This window comes from Schistocerca cancellata, chromosome 12, assembly GCF_023864275.1.
Source record: "Schistocerca cancellata isolate TAMUIC-IGC-003103 chromosome 12, iqSchCanc2.1, whole genome shotgun sequence".
Taxonomy (NCBI): domain Eukaryota; kingdom Metazoa; phylum Arthropoda; class Insecta; order Orthoptera; family Acrididae; genus Schistocerca; species Schistocerca cancellata.
In genome coordinates, this window is record NC_064637.1 from 20,350,904 (window position 1) to 20,374,695 (window position 23,792).

General features: G+C 44.8%; 1 protein-coding gene across 2 annotated transcripts in view; it reads right to left on the bottom strand.

Moving 5' to 3' along the window:
• The window catches only part of LOC126109578 (disks large homolog 5-like), a 721,341-nt gene that overhangs the window by 69,112 nt on the left and 628,437 nt on the right, over positions 1–23,792 (bottom strand). The window contains exons 2-3 of one of the 2 annotated variants that reach the window (XM_049914609.1): positions 13,389–13,524; positions 8,584–8,716 (exon numbers count right to left, since the gene is read on the bottom strand). The exons of the other annotated variant lie outside the window; for it this stretch is intronic. Of the exons in view, the coding sequence (XP_049770566.1) occupies positions 8,584–8,716; positions 13,389–13,524 (269 nt within the window). The remainder of the gene's footprint in view (positions 1–8,583; positions 8,717–13,388; positions 13,525–23,792) is intronic. 2 annotated transcript variants of the gene reach the window in all.

The following is a 23,792-nucleotide window of genomic DNA, read 5'->3' on the forward strand; positions in this document are numbered from 1 at the left end:
GCAGAGGAGTAGACTATGCTTCCGTAATCCAATTTTGAGCGCACTAAGGCGCGATAGAGGCGGAGAAGGACCACTCGGTCCGCTCCCCAGGAGGTACCATTCAGGACACGGAGGGTGTTAAGCGATCGCAGACAGCGAGCCGAAAGATAGGAGACGTGGGAGGACCAGCACAGTTTTCTGTCAAACATAAGACCCAAGAATTTAGCGACGTCTGAAAACGGAAGGTTGACAGGACCTAGATGTAAGGAGGGCGGAAGAAACTCCTTACGTCGCCAAAAATTGACACAAACGGTCTTACTGGGTGAGAAACGGAAGCCGGTTTCGATGCTCCACGAGTGGAGGCGATCGAGACATCCTTGAAGACGTCGTTCAAGAAGGCTGGTCCGTTGAGAGCTGTAGTAGATCGCAAAATCGTCCACAAAGAGGGAGCCCGAGACATCAGGAAGGAGACAATCCATAATTGGATTTATGGAGATGGCAAACAGTACAACACTCAGCACGGATCCCTGGGGTACCCCGTTTTCTTGGGAGAAAGTACGGGAGAGAGTAGTGTTCACCCGCACCCTAAAAGTGCGCTCTGCCATAAATTCGCGAAGAAAAAGGGGCAGCCGGCCTCGAAAGCCCCAAGAGAACAGTGTGCGAAGGATGCCTGTCCTCCAACAGGTATCGTATGCTCTCTCCAGATCAAAAAATATTGCTACCGTTTGGCGTTTCCGGAGAAAATTGTTCATGATATAAGTGGAGAGAGCAACAAGATGGTCAACTGCAGAACGATGCTTCCGGAATCCGCATTGGGCTGGTGTTAAAAGACTGCGGGAGTCCAGCCACCAAGCTAAACGGTAATTCACCATACGCTCCAAAACCTTACAGACACTACTCGTGAGAGAAATGGGGCGATAGCTAGAGGGGAGATGTTTGTCCTTTCCAGGTTTCGGAACAGGAACGACAATAGCTTCCCGCCACCGTTTGGGAAAGGTAATGTCGGTCCAAATTCGATTATAAAGGCGAAGGAGGTAACGCAGACTAGGGGTTGATAAATGCAGCAACATTTGGACATGGATACCATCCGGTCCCGGGGCGGAGGAGCGAGAAGATGAGAGGGCATGTTGGAGTTCCCGCATGGAGAAAACAGTATTGTAGCTTTCGTGATTTTGAGAGGAGAAAGCAAGCGGTCGCACTTCCGCTGCACGTTTCTTCGGGAGAAACGCTGGCGGGTAATTTGAAGAGCTCGAAATCTCAGCAAAGTGCTGACCCAACGAGTTAGAAATTGCGACGGGGTCCACTAAGGTATCATGCGCGACAGTGAGCCCAGAGACCGGGGAGAAACTAGGCGCGCCTGAGAACCGTCGAAGCCGACTCCAAACTTCCGAGGAGGGAGTGAAGGTGTTAAATGAGCTAATAAAGAATTTCCAGCTTGCCTTCTTGCTATCGCGGATGACGCGACGGCATCGCGCACGGAGCTGCTTATAGCGGATACAGTTGGCCAAAGTAGGATGGTGACGGAAAATGCGAAGAGCACGTCGCCGCTCACGTATTGCGTCACGGCATGCCTCGTTCCACCAAGGAACTGGGGGGCGCCGGGGCAATTCGGAGGTGCGTGGTATTGAACGTTCCGCAGCTGTAAGGATAACGTCGGTAATATGTGTGACCTCATCGTCGACGCTGGGAAAGCGACGGTCATCGAATGTCGCGAGAGACAAAAAAAGTGTCCAATCGGCTTGGGCAAACTTCCAGCGTCGCGGGCGCATATATGGCAGTTGAGGCTGCAGTCTGAGGACACATGGAAAGTGGTCACTCGAGTGTGTATCATCAAGGGCGAACCATTCGAAGTGCCGAGCTAGCGGAACAGTACCGACCGCAAGGTCCAAATGAGATAAGGTTGTCGTGGAGGCAGACAAAAATGTGGGGACCCCAGTGTTGAGGCAAACTAGATCCGCTTGGTGGAAGACGTCTAGCAATATGGAGCCACGTGGACAAGGATGTGGAGATCCCCAAAGCGGGTGGTGGGCATTGAAGTCCCCAACCAGCAAATAGGGGGGTGGAAGCTGACCAAGAAGATGGAGATCAGCTCGTGCCATTGGTGTGGACGATGGAATGTATACAGTACAAAGAGAGAGCGTGTATCCGGAAAGCGAAAGACGGACGGCGACAGCTTGGAAGGAAGTGTTTAAGGGGATTAGGTGATAATGGAGAGTATCATGGAGAAGAATCATGAGTCCTCCATGGGCTGGAGAGCCTTCAACAGAGGGAGATCATATCGGACGGACTGAAAATGAGGGAGAACAAAGCGGTCATGGGGACGCAGCTTCGTTTCCTGAAGACAGAAGATGACCGGCGAGTAGGATCTTAAGAGGATCGACAATTCATCCCTATTGGCTTGAATGCCGCGGATATTCCAGTGGATAATGGACATGGGGTGAACAGAAAATGGAGGACTGTGACCAAAGTTGCTGTCAAGTCAAAGACTGCTCGGAGCTAGCGACCGACAGCATGGAATGGCAGTCAGCCGAAGGCAGAAGATCCTGATCCATAGGTTGGTCAGGAGCAGCTCCTGCCACCAGCGATCGGCCGGTTGACCGGCCACCAGCAGTGCGCCTCGGCGACACAGAAGATGGCCGAGGGCGATTTCCGCCAGGTGGTGCTGTAGAGGGGGCACGCCTTGGCGGAGAAGGAGAGGAACTGGGTTTCTTTGTAGCCTTCTTAGAAGAATGTGGTTTAGATGAAGAAGGAACCGATGGTTGTGAAGTTGCGGTACGTAAAAACTCTTCACGAGTATGCTCTTTTTTCGAAGACTTGGCGTCCGACTTTTGGGCTCGAGATGTAGCAGAACCCGACGAAGGGTGAGCCACAGAGTGGGCAGGCGAAAGTGGTGAGGTTGAACGAGCGATCTTTGCGCTGGCCGATCTGACGACCGTGGTACTAAAGGTGAGGTCGCAAGTCTGCGTGGCCGCCTCCTTTGTTGGCCGAGGAGAAGCAAGGACAGTGCTGTATTTTCCTGTCTGAGGCACGGTGGGCTTGCGACTGGCGAATAATTTTCGAGCAGCAAAGGTCGACACCTTTTCCTTCACCCTTATTTCCTGGATGAGCTTCTCGTCCTTAAAAACGGGGCAATCTCGAGAGGAAGCAGCGTGGTCACCCATACAGTTGATGCAGCGAGGGGATGGAGGTGGACAAGCACCCTCATGGGCATCCTTGCCACACGTAACACATTTGGCTGGATTGGAACAGGACTGGCTGGTGTGATTGAACCGCTGACATCGATAGCAACGTGTAGAGTTCGGGACGTAAGGGCGAACGGAAATTATCTCATAGCCAGCTTTGATTTTCGATGGGAGTTGAACTGTGTCAAATGTCAAGAAGACAGTGCGGGTTGGAATGATGTTCGTGTCAACCCGTTTCATTACTCTATGAACTGCCGTTACGCCCTAGTCAGACAGATAGTGCTGAATTTCTTCGTCAGACAATCCATCGAGGGAGCGTGTATAAACGAATCCACGCGAGGAATTTAAGGTTCGGTGCGGTTCCACCCGGACAGGAAAGGTGTGGAGCAGAGAAGTACGCAGCAATTTTTGTGCCTGGAGGGCACTGTGTGTTTCTAACAACAGGGTGCCATTCCGTAATCTGGAACAAGACTTTACAGGACCTGCAATTGCGTCGACACCTTTCTGAATAATGAAAGGGTTGACCGTGGAGAAGTCTTGACCTTCATCAGTCCGAGAAACAACAAGGAACTGTGGCAACGATGGAAGAATCGTCTGTGGCTGAGACTCAGTATACTTACGTTTGTGAGCAGACATAGTGGAAGGTGAGGAAACCATTGCGGAAGAATCCCCCATGATTACCGGCGTCTCCGATGGCGCGCTCCTCCCTTGTGGGGGCCCTCTCTGAGGGCACTCCCGCCTTAGGTGATTGTTCACACCTCAGGTCACACCTCCCGACAAACGGACGGAGGGACCAATCGGCATTTTCGGAAGGTATCAGCTCGGGTAATCACCCCTCCCTGGGCCTGGCCGTTACCAGCAGGTACGTACGTGTCCTACCTGTCTACCCGGGGCGGGGAATTACGCGTTACCCTGTCACCGGCTACGCACGAAGAGCGTGGGTCGGCCTTCAGACACGCACAGGGAGGAAGAAAGAGAAAGGGAAAGGAAAGAAGAGAGGTCTCAAACGCCGCAGCGGAGAAAAGGGAAAGAGAAGAGGTAAGGAAAAAGGGAAGGACAAAGGAAGGAAGAAGACATAAAAGCAAGAAAGGCGAAGAATGCAGTACATTTACGAGCATCCGTCTCCGGACGTAGGCACAAACCATACTCCCAGATGGGGAGAAAGGGAAGGAAAGAGCCAGAGGTGAGGGGAGGAGGGGCGAAGATAGGGATGGGGAAGGATGTGGAATGGGAAGGTATGCAGCCCGGAAAGGAAGGAAGGCCACATTAGCTCGGGGTCCCGTGCTCGCTACGCACGTATCCACAAAAGAGTTGTGGACCCCCTGGGGGGAATTTTTATGCAGTGTTTCATGTTTTTCATTGTCCTGAAAACTAATGTCTTGGTACGGTCCTATTAAACAACCAGCTCCATATTACTAACAGAAGACTTACAGTTACAATCAGAATAAGACACCGCTGCATCACCATTTTGTTACCAACTTCTGAATATTACTCTTTCATAGAGTGCTAAATATTTAGGCAGTGTTTGAACAATTTTATGAGCCAGTACAAATGTAAGCTTCAACTATACAGGGTGGTCCATTGATCATGACTGGGCCAAATATCTCTCGAAATAAGCATCAAACAAAAGAACTACAACGAACGAAACTTGTCTAGCTTGAAGGGGGAAACCAGATGGCGCTATGGTTGGCCCGCTAGACGGCACTACCATAGGTAAAATAGATATCAACTGCATTTTTTAAAATAGGAACCCCCACTTTTTATTACATATTTGTGTAGTACGTAAAGAAATATGAATGTTTTAGTTGGACCACTTTGTGATAGATGGTGCTGTAATAGTCACAAACATATGGCTCAATTTTAGACGAACAGTTGGTAACCGGTAGGTTTTTTATATTAAAATACAGAACGTAGGTACATTTGAACATTTTATTTCAGTTGCTCAAATGTGATAGATGTACCTTTGTGAACTTATTTCTGAGAATGCATGCTGTTACAGCATGATTACCTGTAAATGCCACATTAATGCAATAAATGCTCAAAATCATGTCAGTCAACCTCAATGCATTTGGCAATACCTGTAACAACATTCCTCTCAACAGCAAGTAGTTCGCCTTCCGTAATGTTCGCACATGCATTGACAATGCACTGACGCATGTTGTCAGGCGTTGTCGGTGGATCACGATAGCAAATATCCTACAACTTTCCCCACAGACATAAATCCGGAGACGTCAGATCTGGTGAACGTGCGGGCCACGGTATGGTGCTCCGACGACCAATCCACCTGTCATGAAATATGCTATTCAATACCGCTTCAACCGCACGCCAGCTATGTGCCGGACATCCATCATGTTGGAAGTACATTGCCATTCTGTCATGCAGTGAAACATCTTGTAGTAACATCGGTAGAACATTACGTAGGAAATCAGCATACATTGCGCCATTCAGATTGCCATCGATAAAATGGGGGCCAATTATCCTTGCTCCCATAATGCCACACCATACATTAACCCGCCAAGGTCGCTGATGTACCACTTTTCAGAGCCACTGTGGATTTTCCGTTGCCCAATAGTGCACATTATGCCGGTTTACGTTACCAATGTTGGTGAATGACGCTTCGTCGTAAAATAGAACACGTGCAAAAATCTGTCATCATCCCGTAATTTCTCTTGTGCCCAGTGGCAGAGCTGTATACGACGTTCAAAGTCGTTGCCATGTAATTCCTGGTGCACAGAAATATGGTACGGGTGCAATTGATGTTGATGTAGCATTCTCAACACAGATGTTTTTGAGATTCCCAATTCTCGCTCAATTTGTCTGCTACTGATGTGCAGATTAGCCACAACAGCAGCTAAAACACCTACTTGGGCATCATCATTTGTTGCAGGTCGTGGTTGACGTTTCACATGTGGCTGAACACTAACTGTTTCCTTAAATAAGGTAACTATCTGGCGAACGGTCTGGACACTTGGATGATTTAGTCCAGGATACTGAGCAGCATACATAGCACACGCCCATTGGGCATTTTGATCACAATAGCCATACGTCAACACGATATCAACCTTTTCCGCAATTTGTGAACAGTCCATTTTAACACAGGTAATGCATCCCGAAGCAAATACCATTCACACTGGCGGAAAGTTACGTGATACCACATACTTATACGTTTGTGACTATTACAGCGCCATCTATTACAAAGCGAAAAAAGTGGTCCAACTAAAACATTCATATTTCTGTACATACTACACGAATATGTAATAAAAATGGGGGTTCCTATTTTAAAAAACACAGTTGATATCTGTTTGACCTATGGCAGCGCCATCTAGCGAGCCAACCATAGTGCCGTCTGGTTTCCCCTTTCAAGCTAAACAAGTTTCGTTCTTTGTAGTTTTTTCGTTTGACACTCATTTCATGAGATATTTGGCCTAGTCACGATCAATGGACAACCCTGTATACACCTTTTCATTCACATAATACTGAATAATTTCCTTACTTTCAAGCTGTTAGCCCATCACGCAATGTCAACCAAGAAATAGTGAAATCACAATGTGTAGATTGCCGAGTGACTGTTTTTACCTTCAAAATATGGCAGTTATAATGCTTTTACGGGATCAAAGGCTGTGTCTACGAAATTGCAGACTAGGCCAATACAAAAATGACAGATTACATTTCCTGAGGACAAGCTGACATTGTCACCTTTAATTCCCATGGCAAACAGCCATTATCTGCTGTGTCATGCTGTGGGGAAAAGGGGAGGGGGTGGGGGGTGGGGTGGAGAGAGGACTCAGCACCATAGCCAACTGTGTGATTGTCTTTGGCACTCCTCACAAAAGTGATACTGTTTGCCTCAATGACACCTTGGAGGTGGGACTTAATTGGGCATTATATTCCGCCTGTTACTCTGCCTTTTCATTTGGCATTAGTCAAGTTTTTTCAAAGCTTTCATTTCACCAGTCAAACAGTCCTGACACTTTCTTTGGCTGTGTGCACTGCATAACCTTGACAACAATGTCACTGACAAAGTGGCTACATACAGACAAGACTTCTACCAGAACTTACAGAAAGCCCATCCTTGTCATTACTTCTGAATAATCACATCTCCCTGGAGAAATGTAGGACCATATGAGGCAATATGGATCCTGCCATTTATCTTAGAAGATTGGTTAAAGAAAGGCAAATCAGTATTTATAGCATTTGTAGATTTACATAAATTCTTTTGACAAATTTGACTGGAATACACTATTTGAAATACTGAAAGTTGTATAATTAAAAATGGGAGCAAAAGACTATTTACAACTTTTATAAAAACCAGAATGCAGCTGTGAGTCTGAGGACACGAAAGGGAAGCAGTGATCAAGAATGGAGTGAATCAGGTTTGTAGCCTATCCCCAATGCTATTCAATAGGTAGACTGAACAAGCAGTGGAGGACAACAGAAAAATTTGACAAAGGAATCAAAATGCAAGGAGAACAATTCAAAAATTTGACATTTGCAAGCAACACTAATTTTGTCACACATTAAAGGTCTCTGAAGAATGGTTGATCACAATGAATGTGTCTAAAAGGAGTTGTAAAATGAAGACAAAAAGTGAAACAATGATGCATTCCTGGAGCAAAGAACTATCTAGATGTTGACATGAAATCACATCTGCTACAGTGCTGCGGATCTGAGAGCAACTGTATAACTCCTATCATCTCATCGAATTGATCACGGTAGAGAAGATAGTTTAAGTATAATACACTGAAAAGGAAACATCTTTGAAATGAGTATATTTATTATGCATGTATGTTTTATTACCAATGTACTACTAGTTCCTTTATGGTTGATCACAACAAATTGTGAAATGTTAGTTACATGTTCTTTACTGATGACCTTCAGTCTCTCTCCCCCGCCCCCCCCCCCCCCACTCTCTTCAACATCATGCAACATGTGGGAATGCATAACACTGGAAATTCCTGGATGGAATAATGCATATATGTGGATGTGAAACCTTCCAAAAAGATTTTCAGATGATGTCATGTGGCTCTGCTTCTAAGAAAGATATTGGATGATTGCAAAGATGCCTATAATCTTCTGACAGAGTAGCAGCACATCATTTACACTACAGTAAAGGAAAAACTTTCTAGCAACCATCAAAGTAGTATTTAAGCAGTCTATCCTTTTAATGGTGCCCATGTCTATATACTTTTAGCAATTCCTTTGCCTGAATTCTCATACATTTTTCTCCAACTTTAGCACTTTCTGTAGCACACTCTCAAAGACAGTTTATGACACCATTTGAATGATCACTACTGGGACTGAATTTCAGCAGTATGGTGGTATAAATATTGAAACACTACGAGTAATAGTAATATTAACAATAATTAAAATCAACTATTGCATATTACAAGGCATTAACTAACCAACATTGGAAAAGACGTACGTTTTTCTTTGATCTCTCTTTTAAGAGATTCTATCCTCTCCTTTTGTGCTAATTCCTTTGCTTTCTTTTCCTGGACTTCCATTTTTAATGCTCTGTATTCTCTTAGCAATGCTAACCTTTCTTCTTCCTTTGACTGCAAGAAATAAAATGCAGCATTATTAATAATTAGTTGTTATTTTTGTGGGTTTGGCTTCAATGTAATGACAACTGGACTGATAGACCAGTGTCAGTCATCAGATAGCTGTTTATGGAAGACAGACATACTATATAAATATTTTCAATAAATTTAGTAAACTGTCTGTCAGTGCTGAGAAATATGGAAAACAATCAACATGCAAAAAAGCTCAAGGTGATGACTCATCATACAATTTCTGAGATTTCCAGGTTGAAATTCCAAATTTTCCAGAAGTAATTTTTTGTTGTATGTGAGAGCAAGTTTTATTTATCTAACTTCCATGGCTGCTAATTAAACACTTTTAGTTGCCACTTGATTTAATGGTGGTTATTACACATTGAGCTAGCATTGTAAACAAGTTTGCTAAGAAATATGAATACAGGGTGTACATCAAGTCCGGGAACACTTTCAATTATTTATTGCACAAGAACCAAACACTGTACACATATCATACATATGTCATTTTGAAGAGAAACTCAAAGTCTCTCTCCTCCCCCCCCCCCCCCCCCCCCCATATATACAGCCATAGCGTAGTTTGGCAATTTGCCAATAGTCAGTGCTAGCCAAAACACGGCCGTGTTACAGAAGGGGACAGCTGCTTCATGAAATGGCTTCCCCAATCGCCAAATCACACTGTGAGACTTTTTTTCTATGGGGACAAATTAATGATCTGGTGTACGTACTGCTTCTACCACTCAACGTAGAAGAGATCCGGGAGAATACAAGAAGTGACTGCCACACTGGTACGGGCATGGCAAGAATTCTATTACCATATTGACATCTGCCGAGTCACTCACGGTTTGCATACTCAATGCTTGCAAAAAAACGCACCTTTCAGAGTTTCTCTTCAAAATGCAATATGCATGACATCTGTACAATATTTAGTTCGTGTGCAATAAATAATTTAAAGTGTTCCTGGACTTTATGTACACCCAGTATAATGTTCAATATGAATAGCATGTTCAATATTAATACTCTGTAACAACAGGAATATGTAATAATTTACTATATATTTTATTTATACTGAGGAAAGTTATTAGAACACAGTATGAAGGAAAGGTAAAGTAGCTCACAACAAATTTACTAATGAATTTTTATTGTTCTACAGTACAAAAAATACTCGCCTCAGTATTCAAAAATAGTGTCAACCAAAACCAAAAGCATGTCACATCAACTTTAAACTGATTTGGAAGTAGTATTTGAAACAAAATGGTTGAGAATGTCACAATGAAAGACTATTGATTCAAAAGGCTCTAAGCACTATGCGACTTAACTTCTGAGGTCATCAGTCACCTAGAACTTAGAACTAATTGAACCTAACTAACCTAAGGACATCCTACACATCCATGCCCGAGACAGGATTCGAACCTGCGACTGTAGCGGTTGCCCGACTCCAGACTGTAGCGCCTAGAACCGCACGGCCACTCCGGCCGGCGAAAGACTATTCCAAGAAATATTTGAATGAAGGTAATTCAGACATAATATGGCACCACATTTGCTTACAAATTTTACTGAAGATAAATGAAATTAAAAAGTACTATGTTACTCTCAATAACCTCCTTCACTGGTCAGTGCACTTCTTAGCATGTGTGTTCATACATCGGAAGCAATTCCCTGAAGTCATCAGTGTATTACCCCAACTAATACCACTTTCTGTAGCTCGAGCACAAGTAATTTGGCAAGTTTAGAATAGGTGCATTTCACCACTTCACTGACCCATGCACACTGGTGTGCAGTGCTACAGAGGGGGAGAAGAGAAGTGGGCAGAGGCAGATGGAGGACAGCAATTAGGGAAGATCGAGGCCTGGAGGTTATGGGAGAGTGTTCCAACTAGTGCAGCTATGATGAAAACAATTACAGAATAACCATTTGACATAATAATTTACTAATATATAAGAAACTATCAGCCTTGATTGCGGTAATGAAACCAATCTTTACCTAGGTTTCAGCCCAAATAATTGACCCGTCTTCAGAATATATACCTGAATCTATAATTTGTCTAAGAGGGCATGTCTTATTTCTAGACCATGCCCTCTTAGACAAATTATAGATTCAGGTATATCTTCTGAAGAAGGCTCAATTATTTGGGCTGAAACCTAGGTAAAGGTTTGTTTCATTACCACAATCGAGGCTGATAGTTTCTTATATATTAGATTATCACAATTGCTGACTGTGCTGCTATGTTGAAAGTACATAATAATTTACATTTGATGCCGTTACTAGTTACTAGTTTTTTTTAGACCACTTATGTTAGTAAACCTCAATGTGTGCTCCCTCGGTAGCTTGGAGAATGTTGAGGTGGTATTCACGTTCCCACCAGGTGTTTCGTAACATGTATTCTGTCACGGTATCCACAGCAACTTGTATCCTAGCCTTCAGTTCATCAATGTCAGCAACTGGTGTGACGAAGACTGTCCTCGATATAGCCCCAGAAAAAAAGGTGAAGGGGCGTAATATCTGGAGAGCAGGGTGGCCAGGGTGTTGGACCGTTCTTTGCAAGCCACCGATCCGGAAATGTTTCATCCAGGAAATCACGCACCATCAAAGCCCAATGGGGGGTGCTCCATCTTGCTGGAAAAGTATCCACGGTCTATATTCTTCTAACTGTGTGGCAATGAACTGTTGCCAAACATGGAAGTAAATGTTAGCGGTAATGGATTTTTGCGTGATGAAAAACAGACCAAAAACCTTGTTATGCATGAGGCCACACCAAACATTCATTTTTTCACTGTTCCACAGTAACTGTACAGTAGCATGTAGAGACTCTGAACCCCTTGTATGGACATTATGCCTCTTTACCATTCCACTGACACGAAAGGTGGATACATCAGTAAAGAATATGCGATTTAAGTAATCATTAGCACCATCAATCCTGTTTAGAATGTCAGCTGCAAATTCAGCATGTGTCAGCAAATCATTCGGTTGCAAGGCCTGCAAGATTTGCACTTTGTAAGCACACAACCTAAGCCTTTCATGAAGAATCTTCACCACACTTGCTTGCGATATTTGAAGTTCACAAGAAGCTCGACGAGTCGATTTAGACTGACTCTGTCGAAATGATTGTCTAACACTATCAACAGTTGCATCACTTACACAAGGCCTGCCACTTCGAGGACGATCTTCAACACTGCCCGTTTCGTTAAACTTTGCATACCTCGCTTTACCGATTTAAAGTCAGGAGGGCTGCGTCCATACGAAGCCTGAAATTTACGCCGAACACCGACTGGTGATTTCGTTTTGTGAAAAGAAAGCACACACTGCTCTTTCACCTGCTCTGATGCCATTTCTCCAGCAATTAACGTGACCTAACAGACCGCATTGGTGTTGTGGAGCACTAGCACCATCTACTGGTCGCAACAACTAGTAACACTAGCCTATGTAACAGCATCAAATGTAACTTATTATGACAAATGGTTATTCTGTTATAATTTTTTATGATCAGGGCAAGACTTTGTGCTCACCCTGTATTTCTTCTGTAACCCAACATTTCTTTACAGTCACTTTCGTTGCCTTTATGTCTGTCTGCTCAACTTAAGTGACTGCCCTTTTTTGAAAAGTTCATTCCTCTTCAACTGAACTGCCTACTGTGAATTTTTTGTCACAGCATCTACAGCCTTAGATAACCTCTAACACATCTCGCCCATCCTCAGTGCTTCAGTATCCAACTCCTTCCACTTTGATTCTTCCAGAAGATTATCTTACACTTCTCTCTACTCTTCATTACTCAATCGTGATCCGAGTATCTGCATCTGGGTATGCCTTAAAACCCAATATCCGATTTTGGAATCTCTTCTTACGATCCAAGTGCATCTCCTCCTCTAATAAATCATTAACAGTATATTCGCTATTACCAGCTGAAATTTGTTGCAGACAGAGCAATTGAAATAATAGTCTGCTCACTCAGAACATGGCATACAGACTGTTATGAAAAATACCCAATCACTGAGACATGTAACATTTCACTGCCACACCGAACACTGAAGTGGAACCGAGGCTTGCAGCAGAAAGTGACTGATTACAATCTGGCAACAACCCAAGATTCTTGGATTTCCCAAATCTTAACCACACCATTATGGCTCACCTATATTACCATCGAGGGAGTACATGCAGGTTATGTAATTAACATAAGAACAATGAACAACTGGAACCAACTGAATGAAGCATTGCAGTTGTACAGACACCGACTTCATCTTCGGGAATAGTTTGCTCTGTCCTGTCGCCCAGATTTTGGCTTTTTGTCATTTTCCTAAATCACTTCAGGCAAATACCAGATATGTGCCTTCAACAAGACCACAGCTAACCAACTGTCCTAGCCTCATAAAACATTCTGTGTGCATGTATACTGGAGCTACTTGTATTCATAGTGTTATGGTGAGACATCTTACACCATCATGACAATTTCTGGGTTAAATAAGCACATACATAAAACAGAATGACATAGATCTGGTCTGCTGCTATCTGCTCAAGCAGTCTATGAATGATAAAGTACAGATGAAAATCACAGGTGTATCAGTAATGGTAACGCTAATGCAAAAAGAATGGATAGGAAGATCTGTTACGACTAGACCACTAACAATATATAACAGCAAATAATCACCACAGAGACTTTTTTAAAATAGTGCAAACTTACATTTTTTTCATCAGATTCAGACTTCTTTTTCATTTCACTCAAAGCCACACGTCTCCGTATCATCTTCACCTCCTCTTCTGGACGGATGCGCATCATCATCTCTTCTATGATTGGTCGTATTTGTGGATTACACACACTGGATAGTACAACATGCTATTACGATTGGTTTGCCGTGTTAAAAATAAAAGTTAATAGTCAAAGAAATAATATAAATACAAAAGTTACAAGACATCAGAAAATATCAGGGTATTTACAAATATTTAGCAAATTACACAGCACAGTAGTGTCACCTAGTGAAATGCACAGTTACCACTGTTTTAAAGTTTTTCATTTGTTACTGTTAGAAAAAACAGCTCAGAAACAGACAAACAACTAGAATGACAACAGCACAACCAGTGTTCGGCTGTAGTGAACTGTTTAAATACAAACAAATATGAACCTAGACTATACTAGATGCCAGTCTTACAACAACCTTTACTTAGCATTCGCATTCATTGCTTTCATCAACTCGACCAAGTTATCACCTTTCACCCTAAACTAGACTTCAGGCTACTGCTACAGAACTGTGTCATCACAACCAATCAACCCCACTTCAGCACGACACCAGTTGTACCATACTCATTCTAGCAGCTCACCAGAAACTGGCTAAGGTTTTTCAGCTTGCATTTAAGGAAACTTGCGAAAAATGGAAATTGTGTGTGAGAGATTTGTTATATGACTTAACAATTTTGTAATGGCCAAAATCAACAACCGTGCCTCAAATCCTATTGTTCAACTTTTGATAATCACCTTCACAGATGGCTGTTTACAATTCATCACAAACATGATTCTGTGAGAAGTAAATTATGTTAAGATGAGATCCGGAAGGACTGGCACATGACTTATTGTGATACATCCCAAGGCACGATGAGACTGCAACGTATTTGATTTTGCATTAACATCTAGCTATGAAAAAGTCCCAACAAATGCCACAAAACTGAAGTGTCAATTACTGTAAGGAAATGCTTAAAAAATTCTATCAACGGGAAGCAAGATGTCGATACAAAATCCTAACAGGAGACAAAACTGTCATATTCCAGAAACTAAGTAACGATCACTTGTTTGTGTGTCCGAGTCAAAGTGAGACAAAGAGGTTTACGACAATTACTGAAGTAGAAAAAATAAATTAGAAACTAGAATGCAGATTACCATGGCTGGCTGATCATGAGAATAGAAAGGAGAAGAGAGCCACTCTGCATTACATTAAAACCACCACCCTAAAAGCCGTACAGTGGAGGACACAGAGGGACAAAGGACATACCCTAAAACTCATATCAAATGATAAAACACACCCTCACAAATAGAACATAGAACTAAAGCTACTGTTGGAGCATTGTCGCCTAACACTGAAGGTAGGGTGCTGGGAAATTTAAAAGTCCGCCACAGACCGGCTAAAAGTGGGCAGTCCAGCAAGAGGTGAACGACTGTAATTTGGAAGCCACAGCGATATTGAGGTGGGTCCTCGTGACGGAGGAGGTAACTAGGTGTGAGCCACGTACGGTCGATACGGAGTCGACAAAGAACAACTGATTCTATGCAAGACGCCCGCAGGGAAGACTTCCACATATTCGCAGTCTCCTTAATGACACAGTTTGTTGTGCATACTGTTACGTCACTCCGTCTCCCAAAGCTGAAAAACCTTGTGACATAAGACAGAACACACGGCAGTTTCATCAGAGATACCCATTTCCAGGGGAGGTTTCCGCATAGCCTGTCAACAAGTTCGTTACCTGGGATTTCAACGTGTCCTGGGGTCCACACAAACACCACTGAACAAGTGGACCGTTCCCAGGCAGACGTGGCCTCCTGCATGTTTGCTACTAAAGGATGGCGAGGATAGCACTGGCCGGTAGCTCGGAAGCTGCTCAGGGAGTCAGAACAGAGAGGAAACTGCTTACCAGAACAGGAACGAATGTACTGAAGTGGATGAGATATGGCCACCAGCTCTGCAGTAAATACATTGCAGCTGGCAGGCAAGGAATGCTGTTCAATATGGTCTCTGAACATAGGCGAAGCTAACATTACCATCAGCCATCGAGTAAACAACTTCGGAGTCCCAGTACACGTCAAGAATTGAGAGGAAGCGACAGCAGAGAGCGTCGGGGTTAAAATGGTCCTTAGGGCCGTGCAAAAGGTCCAAACAACGCTTCGGCCGAGGTATACACCGTGGAGGTGTACGTGAATGGACCTCAAGCAGAGATGGTAAAGAGAAGGACTCCAGTTCAGAGAGAAGGGATCACACGCGAACCGAAATCGTGAGCCCTAATGTTGGCCACCGATGCGGGAGGTAAACTGCTGCATGCGGGAAAAGAAGACAGTAATTCAGATGCTCAGAGGAGCTACGAATGTGTGCAACAAAACTGTCAAGAAGTTGTGCACATCAGATCCACAATCGAGGGACTCTGGCCTCCACCAGGACACTGGTCACCCGACTCTTTCTAAAAGCTCCTGTCGCTAGGCAAATGCCACAGTGGTGCACTGGGTTGACTAAACGCAATGCTGAGGGCACCACCGAGCCGTAAACCGGACTCCCATAGTGAAGGCAGGATTGAACAAGGGCTCTGTAGAGCTGCAGCAACGTAGAGCGATCTGCACCCGAGTTGGTGTTGCTCAGGCAGCGGAAGGCACTGAGATGCTGCCAGCACTTCTGCTTACGCTGACTAAGTCAATTGAGCTTCTGGATGTCCTAAGAATCACTATATCTTCACTACAGTGAGTGGATCATCAATAAGATGAAGTTCAGGTTCCGGACGAATGGTACGATGCTGACAGAAGTGCACGACACACGACTTTGCGGCAGGAAACTGGAAGCTGTGGGCTAGCGCCCATGACTGTGCCTTGTGAATGGCACCCTGCAGGTGCTGCTCAGCAACACCAGTACTGGAGGAGCAGTACAAAACGCAGAAGCCATCTGCATACAGAGAAGGGGAGACCGACAGCCCTACAGCTGCTGCTAAGCCGTTGATTGGCACTACAAAATTGAGACACACTCAATACGGAGCCCTGAGGAATGCCATTCTCCTGAATATGAGGGAGGGGGGTGGGGGGGGCGGATTATGGGAGGCACCAACCTGGACACAGAGAGTACGGAGCTAGAGGAAGTTTTGGATAAGTGGAGACCCCACTTATACAATGTGGCAAGGATATGATGTCACCAGGTCGTGTCAAATGCTTTACGGAAGTAAAAAAAGACAGCAACCAGATGTTGGCATCTGAAAAAAGCTGTTTGGATGGCAGACTTGAGGGACACAAGATTAGCAGTGGTAGAGCGACCCTGGCAGAAACCGCCCTGACATGGAGCTATTAGGCCATGTGACTCCATCTCCCAACCCAACAACAAACACACAATATGTTCCAGCAGCTTATAAAGAACATTGGTAGGGCCGATGGGCCGATTACTATCCGCATCAAGGGGTTTTTTACTGGGTTTGAGCAGTGGAACGACAGTGTTCTCCCGCCTTGCGATGAAAAGAGGCCATCACACCAGATCTAGTTGAAGATGATGAGGAAATGGCACTTGTAGTCAGAAGAGAGATCATCTGAATGTGGATCCAATCCGGCCCACGAGCTGTGCCGGGTCAATGTGCAAGTGCGCTGAGGAGCTCCCACTCCATAAATGGAGCGTTAAAGGGTTCACTGTGGCGTGTAGTGAATGAGAGGACTTTCCTTTCCACTCACCGCTTCAGGGTGCAAAAGGCTGGGGTGTAGTTCTCCAACACAGAGGTTCAAACACAGTGCTCGGCATTCGCGTTTGCGTCGGTACAGAGCACGCCATTGATGGTAACACCAGGGACACCTGTTGGGGTCTGGTACCCAAAAAGACATCTGATCTTTGTCCAGACATGGGAAGGTGACATATGGCACCCAATGGTCGACACCTACCTCTACCAACACTCCTGTTTCCGTCGTTTTACAAGCTGGCATACACGGGTACGGACTCGCTTAAAGGCTATCAGATACTGTAAAGAGTGCCGCTCATGTCACTGTAGAGCTTGCCAACTAATTGCCTAATTGCCTCAGTAATTTCCGGCAACCACCAAGGGACTGTTTTTCGCCGGGGAGGGGGGGGGTGGGGGGGGGGGGGGGGCACCCTAAAGAGCGAGGGATCACCTGTTCAACCGTCACATCGATGTTACCATGTCAGGGAGAGTTTAAGTTAAAGTTTCCCAATCCACCTTGTTTAAAGCCCATCTGGGCAGGCATCTGTGGGCCTGACGCAGGGGCAGTGACAGGAAGATGGGGAAGTGGTCACTACCACACAGGTCGTCACGTGATCTCCAGTGGATAGATGGGAAAAGTCCTGGGCTGCGAATTGATAAATCAATGGTCAAGTAACTAAGTAACCACACTCAAATGTGTGGCAGGCCCAGTATTTAGGAGGCAGAGATCGAATTGCGTCAGTAAAGTTTCAACAGCTCTGCCTCGGCCAGTAACCACGGTGCCACCCCACAAGGGGTTATGGGCGTTAAAATCTCCCAAAAGTAGGAAAGGTTTAGGGAGTTGATAAATCAGTGCATCTAATACATTCAGGGGTACTGCACCATCTGGAGGGAGATATACGTTGCAGACAGTTATTTCCAGTGTCATCCATATTCTGACAGCCACAGCTTCAAGAGGGGTTTGAAGGCACACATTTTCACTACAGACAGAGTTTACGACATAAATGTGAACTCCACCCGACACTATTATAATAGCTACGGTTCATATAATATCCCTTATAGTTGCAGGGGGCAGGTGTCTGCATTGCCGGGAACCAGGTTTCCTGGAGGGCAATGCAGAAAGCAGGTGTAAAGCTTAACAGTTGCCATAGCTCAGCCAAGTGGTGCAAAAAACTGCCGCAATTCCACTGGAGAATGACATCAGCGTGCGACTGGGAAGGTTTGGAACGTTCAATGAGGCAGTTTATGCCTCAGGGTCACCTGCTGCCACCGACTTTTTGCCTGAGCAGTCTATATCCATTGTGTGTGAGGGTCCAGCAGAGCTTTTAGGAAGCAGTGGTGTGGGCGCCACCACAAGTTCCTTGTTCTTGGGGGTCTTCTTTTCTGATTTCTCGTACTGTTCCTTGGGTTTCCCTAGCTGGGAGGACTTCACTGATTTAGTCTCTGGGACTGAGGATGAGTGTGAAGCCCTACAACCAGCTGCTTTTGGGCTCTTCAGCCACTGGCAGGTGTCACCTTTCCCACTAGCAGAAACCTGGAAGAAAGTGACCAAAGGGACCCCTTCCTGGTGAGAGGAGCCGAAGAGGCCTTACGCTTCTCTGGCTCAGAAGTGGAGACTGAAATCCCTGATGGTTGGGGAGGGAGGGCGGGGGGGTTTTTGCACCCGAAGTAGGTGGTGCGGGAGCACGGGCACCTCCCGGCCGCAGCAAAGGCCACCTGGCATGATGGCCATTGCCGGGAGTCCTGATGCCCCAGGGTGAGTGGCATCTACTCCTTGGCACACGTGGGGAGTTAACGGTGGAGGCATCAACCGACAGGGTACATGGCAGCCCCACCACAACGGACATGCTACAGTGCTGGATATGAGGTGCAAAGAATTCCATGGTCATCATCGGTGCAGAAAACTACACTGCATAGTGGGTGGAGGAAAACAATCACAAAGGTGTCCTCACCCAAGAGATGGAGGATGAGTGGGACTGCAATGCCAGAAGAAGGAAGTTGGCTATATATCTCGATGCACGATGGACACGAAGCACCATGTAAGGTGCCCTTACCCAACTGGCTTGCTCGTCAGGAAAATTTTGAAAAATGGAGGTCAAACCCTACAGAGGACCATCACAAAGGTCAAAAAGCATGAGACTCCTTTTAGTTGCCTCTTATGACAGGCAGTAATACCTTTGACCTATTCTAGCCCCCGGACCTGCAAGGGGGCACACACTATTCATAATAAATTATTCTTATGTTATACCATTTTCTGCTGTTGTTGGTATTACCATATACTCATCTGACCAAAAATCTTTCTTTTTCATTTCCCTTCACTCACCACTACTACTATAATTAGATTGAGCCTCTGCATTTCCCTTTTCAGTATTTTCTAGCTTCCATGCCACATTTGAACTTCTGAAATTCAATGGCCAAACTCTTAGAATGTTATCCTTTCATTGATTATTGAAGCTTTTTCTCAAGGTCACCTTCCCCTACGGCAATCCCCTCCCAGAGATCTGAACAGGGGACTAGTCCAGAATCTTTTGGCAATGGAGAGGTCATCATGACACACTCACTTACAGGCCACATGTCCTGAGGATACAAGTTATCTGCCTCTAATGCAGTGGTTTCCTTCGCCTTCTGCATCCTCATGCTGTTTATCATTGCTGATTTTTCTGCCTTTAAGGGCAGTTACCCACCCCAGTTGCTCTGAACCTCTGTCCACTCCTCATCCTTTTGAGAAGGCCGACCATTGAAAGAATGAGGGTGGCTTGTTATGCCGGAAGTCTTTGGCTGACAATCACGATTATTAATCAAATTTAAGTGGTGGCATGTTTCGAACCTGGGACCATGGACAGTTTGATTGGTACTCACAGGTACTACCCCTAGACAACAAGTGCACCACATATGTCCCATCATTAAGCAGACATGCCATCTTGCTATTGCAATGACAAATGATTACATGTATTGTCATGTTAAAGCTTCAACATAGAGATTCTCATGCAACAATCTGGAAGTGACAATACAGGAAATAAATTTCCTGTACAAGTCCATGATCATTGTGAATATTCCACAAATAAAAACATCAGCATCACTTAATATATTTATTTACAATGCTATTTCAGCTAATTCCATCATAAAAACTAACTCAAGTTAAAAGAACAGAATTGCATGTCCATTACAAAAAATGGTAGAAAGTAACTGAAGGTTTCGTGACAGACTGCTGGCGACAAACAGACTACTGCTGGCACACAAACAGACTACTGCACACAGACTGCTCGGTTTGGTGTAGTTATTTCCGGTGCAGTTCTCTCGTTACTATCTGCAACAGTCATTCACTGCTGCAAGGGAATCCAGGGTCTGTTCACCTTGAAGCTTTCTTCTTTCTTGTTGAAGCTAGTGTCATGTTGCGTATTTCTATGGCGTCTCCGAACAAGGTGGTGTGATAGCTAATCTCTACACAAGTAACTTCTGTGTCAGCAAATTTTACTATGTGGCTGGTCTCATGCTCTGCCAGACAAATTTCTGCACCTGCCCCAACCTGCAATGCCGCTTATTTTACGTGGTCCTGGTGTTCATTGATCATCCTGTCATTCCAATACAAACTTTTCCACATGTACATAGTACGCATTGTGTGTGACTGAGCACAGTAAAATTCATCGAAATGGAAGTTACTGCTGTAGACAAGAGCTATCACACCTGCTTGATCAGAGCAGCTACAGAAATACACAAACACGGCACTAACTAACAAGAATGGAAAACACCTCAAGGTGAACGGATCCTGAATTCCCATGCTGCAGAACGACTGCTGCACATAGCAAGCTAAGAACCACACCGGAATTTACTATGGAACAAGGTCCTTGGACATCTGCACACAAGGTACATAAAATCTACAGCTGCGAGCTCGACTCCACTACACTCCGCCACCAGCAATGGAGGATGAAGCTTTGACAATGCCAGCCACTTTTACTGGCAAAACATCAGAAAAATTATGAATCGTACATCAGCTGAAGAACCCAAAACAAAAGCCAACAGACAGCATGACATAAAATATCATGCTACAAGGATGATATATTAGATGTTACAAATTTTTACACTACTGGCCATTAAAATTGTTACACCAAGAAGAAATGCAGATGATAAACAGGTATTCATTAGACAAATATATTATACTATAAATGACATGCGATTACATTTTCAAGCAGTTTGGGTGCATAGATTCTGAGAAATCAGTACCCAGAACAACCACCTCAGGCCACAATAACAGCCTTGATACACCTGGGCACTGAGTCAAACAGAGCTTGAAAGGGGTGTACTGGTACAGCTGCCCATGTAGCTTCAACATGATACCATAGTTCATCACGAGCAGTGACTGGCGTATTGTGAAGAGCCAGTTGCTTGGCCACCATTGACCACACATTTTCAGTTGGCGAGAGATCTGGAGAATGTGCTGGCCAGGGCAGCAGTTGAACATTTTCTGTATCCAGAAAGTTCCGTACAGGACCTGCAACATGTGGTCGTGCATTACCCTGCTGAAATGTAAGGTTTCACAGGGATCGAATGAAGGGTAGAGCCACAGGTCTTAACACATCTGAAATGTAACTTCCACTGTTCAAAGTGCCGTCAATGCGCACAAGAGGTGACCGAGACGTGTAACCAATGGCACCCCATACAATCACGCCGGATGATATGCCAGTATGGCAATGACAAATGTGCGTTCACCACGATGTCGTCACACACGGATGCGACCATCATGATGCTGTAAACAGAATCTGGATTCATCCGAAAAAATAACATTTTGCCATTCGTGCACAAAGGTTCGTCGTCAAGTACACCAACGCAGGCGCTCCTGTCTGTGATGCAGCGTCAAGGGTAACCGCAGCCACGGTCTCCAAGCTGATAGTCCGTGCTGCTGCACACGTCGTCGAACTGCTCGTGCAGATGGTTGTTGTCTTGCAAACGTCTTCATCTGTTAACTGAGGGATCGAGATGTGGCTGTACGATCCGTTACAGCCATGCGGATAAAATGCGTGTCATCTCGGCTGCTAGTGATACGAGGCCGATGGGATCCAGCACGGCGTTCCTTATTACCCTCCTGAACTCACCGATTCCATATTCTGTCAACAGTCATTGGATGTCGACAAATGCGAGCAGCAATGTCGCGCTACGATAAACTGCAATCGCGTTAGCCTACAATACGACCTTTATCAAAGTCGGAAATGTGATGGTACGCATTTCCCCTCTTTACACGCGGCATCACAACAACGTTTCACCAGGCAACGCCGGTCAACTGTTGTGTATGAGAAATCGGTTGGAAACTTTCCTCATGTCAGCACGTTGTAGGTGTCACCACTGGTGACAACCTTGTGTGAATGCTCTGAGAAGCTAATCATTTGCGTATCACAGCATCTTCTTCCTCCCCCCAACGAACCATGGACCTTGCCGTTGGTGGGGAGGCTTGCGTGCCTCAGCGATACATATGGCCGTACCGCAGGTACAACCACAACGGAGGGGCATCTGTTGAGAGGCCAGACAAACGTGTGGTTCTGGAAGAGAGTCAGCAGCCTTTTCAGTAGTTGCAGGGGCAACAGTCTGGATGATTGACTGATCTGGCCTTGTAACACTAACCAAAACAGCCTTGCTGTGCTGGTACTGCGAACAGTTGAAAGCAAGGGGAAACTACAGCCGTAATTTTTCCCGAGGGCATGCAGCTTTACTGTATGGTTAAATGATGACGACGTCCTCTTGGGTAAAATATTCTGCAGGTAAAATAGTCCCCTATTCGGATCTCCGGGTGGGGACTACTCAAGAGGATGTCGTTATGAGGAGAAAGAAAACTGGCGTTCTACGGATCGGAGTGTGGAATGTCAGATCCCTTAATTGGGCAGGTAGGTTAGAAAATTTAAAAAGGGAAATGGATAGGTTAAAGTTAGATATAGTGGGAATTAGTGAAGTTCGGTGGCAGAAGGAACAAGACTTTTGGTCAGGCAAATACAGGGTTATAAATACAAAATCAAATAGGGGTAATGCAGGAGTAGGTTTAATAATGAATAAAAAAAATAGGAATGCGGGTAAGCTACTACAAACAGCATAGTGAACGCATTATTTTTGCCGAGATAGACACGAAGCCCACGCCTAGTACAGTAATACAAGTTTATATGCCGACTAGCTCTGCAGATGACTAAGAAATGGAAGAAATGTATGACGAAATAAAAGAAATTATTCAGATAGTGAAGGGAGACGAAAATTTAATAGTCATGGGAGACTGGAATTCATCAGTAGGAAAAGGGAGAGAAGGAAACTTAGTAGGTGAATATGGACTGGGAGTAAGAAATGAAAGAGGAAGCCGCCTGGTACAATTTTGCACAGAGCACAACTTAATCATAGCTAACACTTGGTTCAAGAATCATAAACGAAGATTGTATACATGGAAAAAGCCTGGAGATACTGACAGGTTTCAGATAGATTATATAATGGTAAGACAGATTTAGGAACCAGGTTTTAAATTGTAAGACACATCCAGGGGCAGATGTGGACTCTGACCACAATCTCTTGGTTATGAACTGCAGATTGAAACTGAAGAAACTGCAAAAAGGTTGGAATTTAAGGAGATGGGACCTGGATAAACTGAAAGAACCAGAGGTTGTACAGAGTTTCATTTTTTTTTTTTTTTTTTTGTGGTTTTAGGGCGCACAACTTCAATGGTCATTAGCGCCCTGAC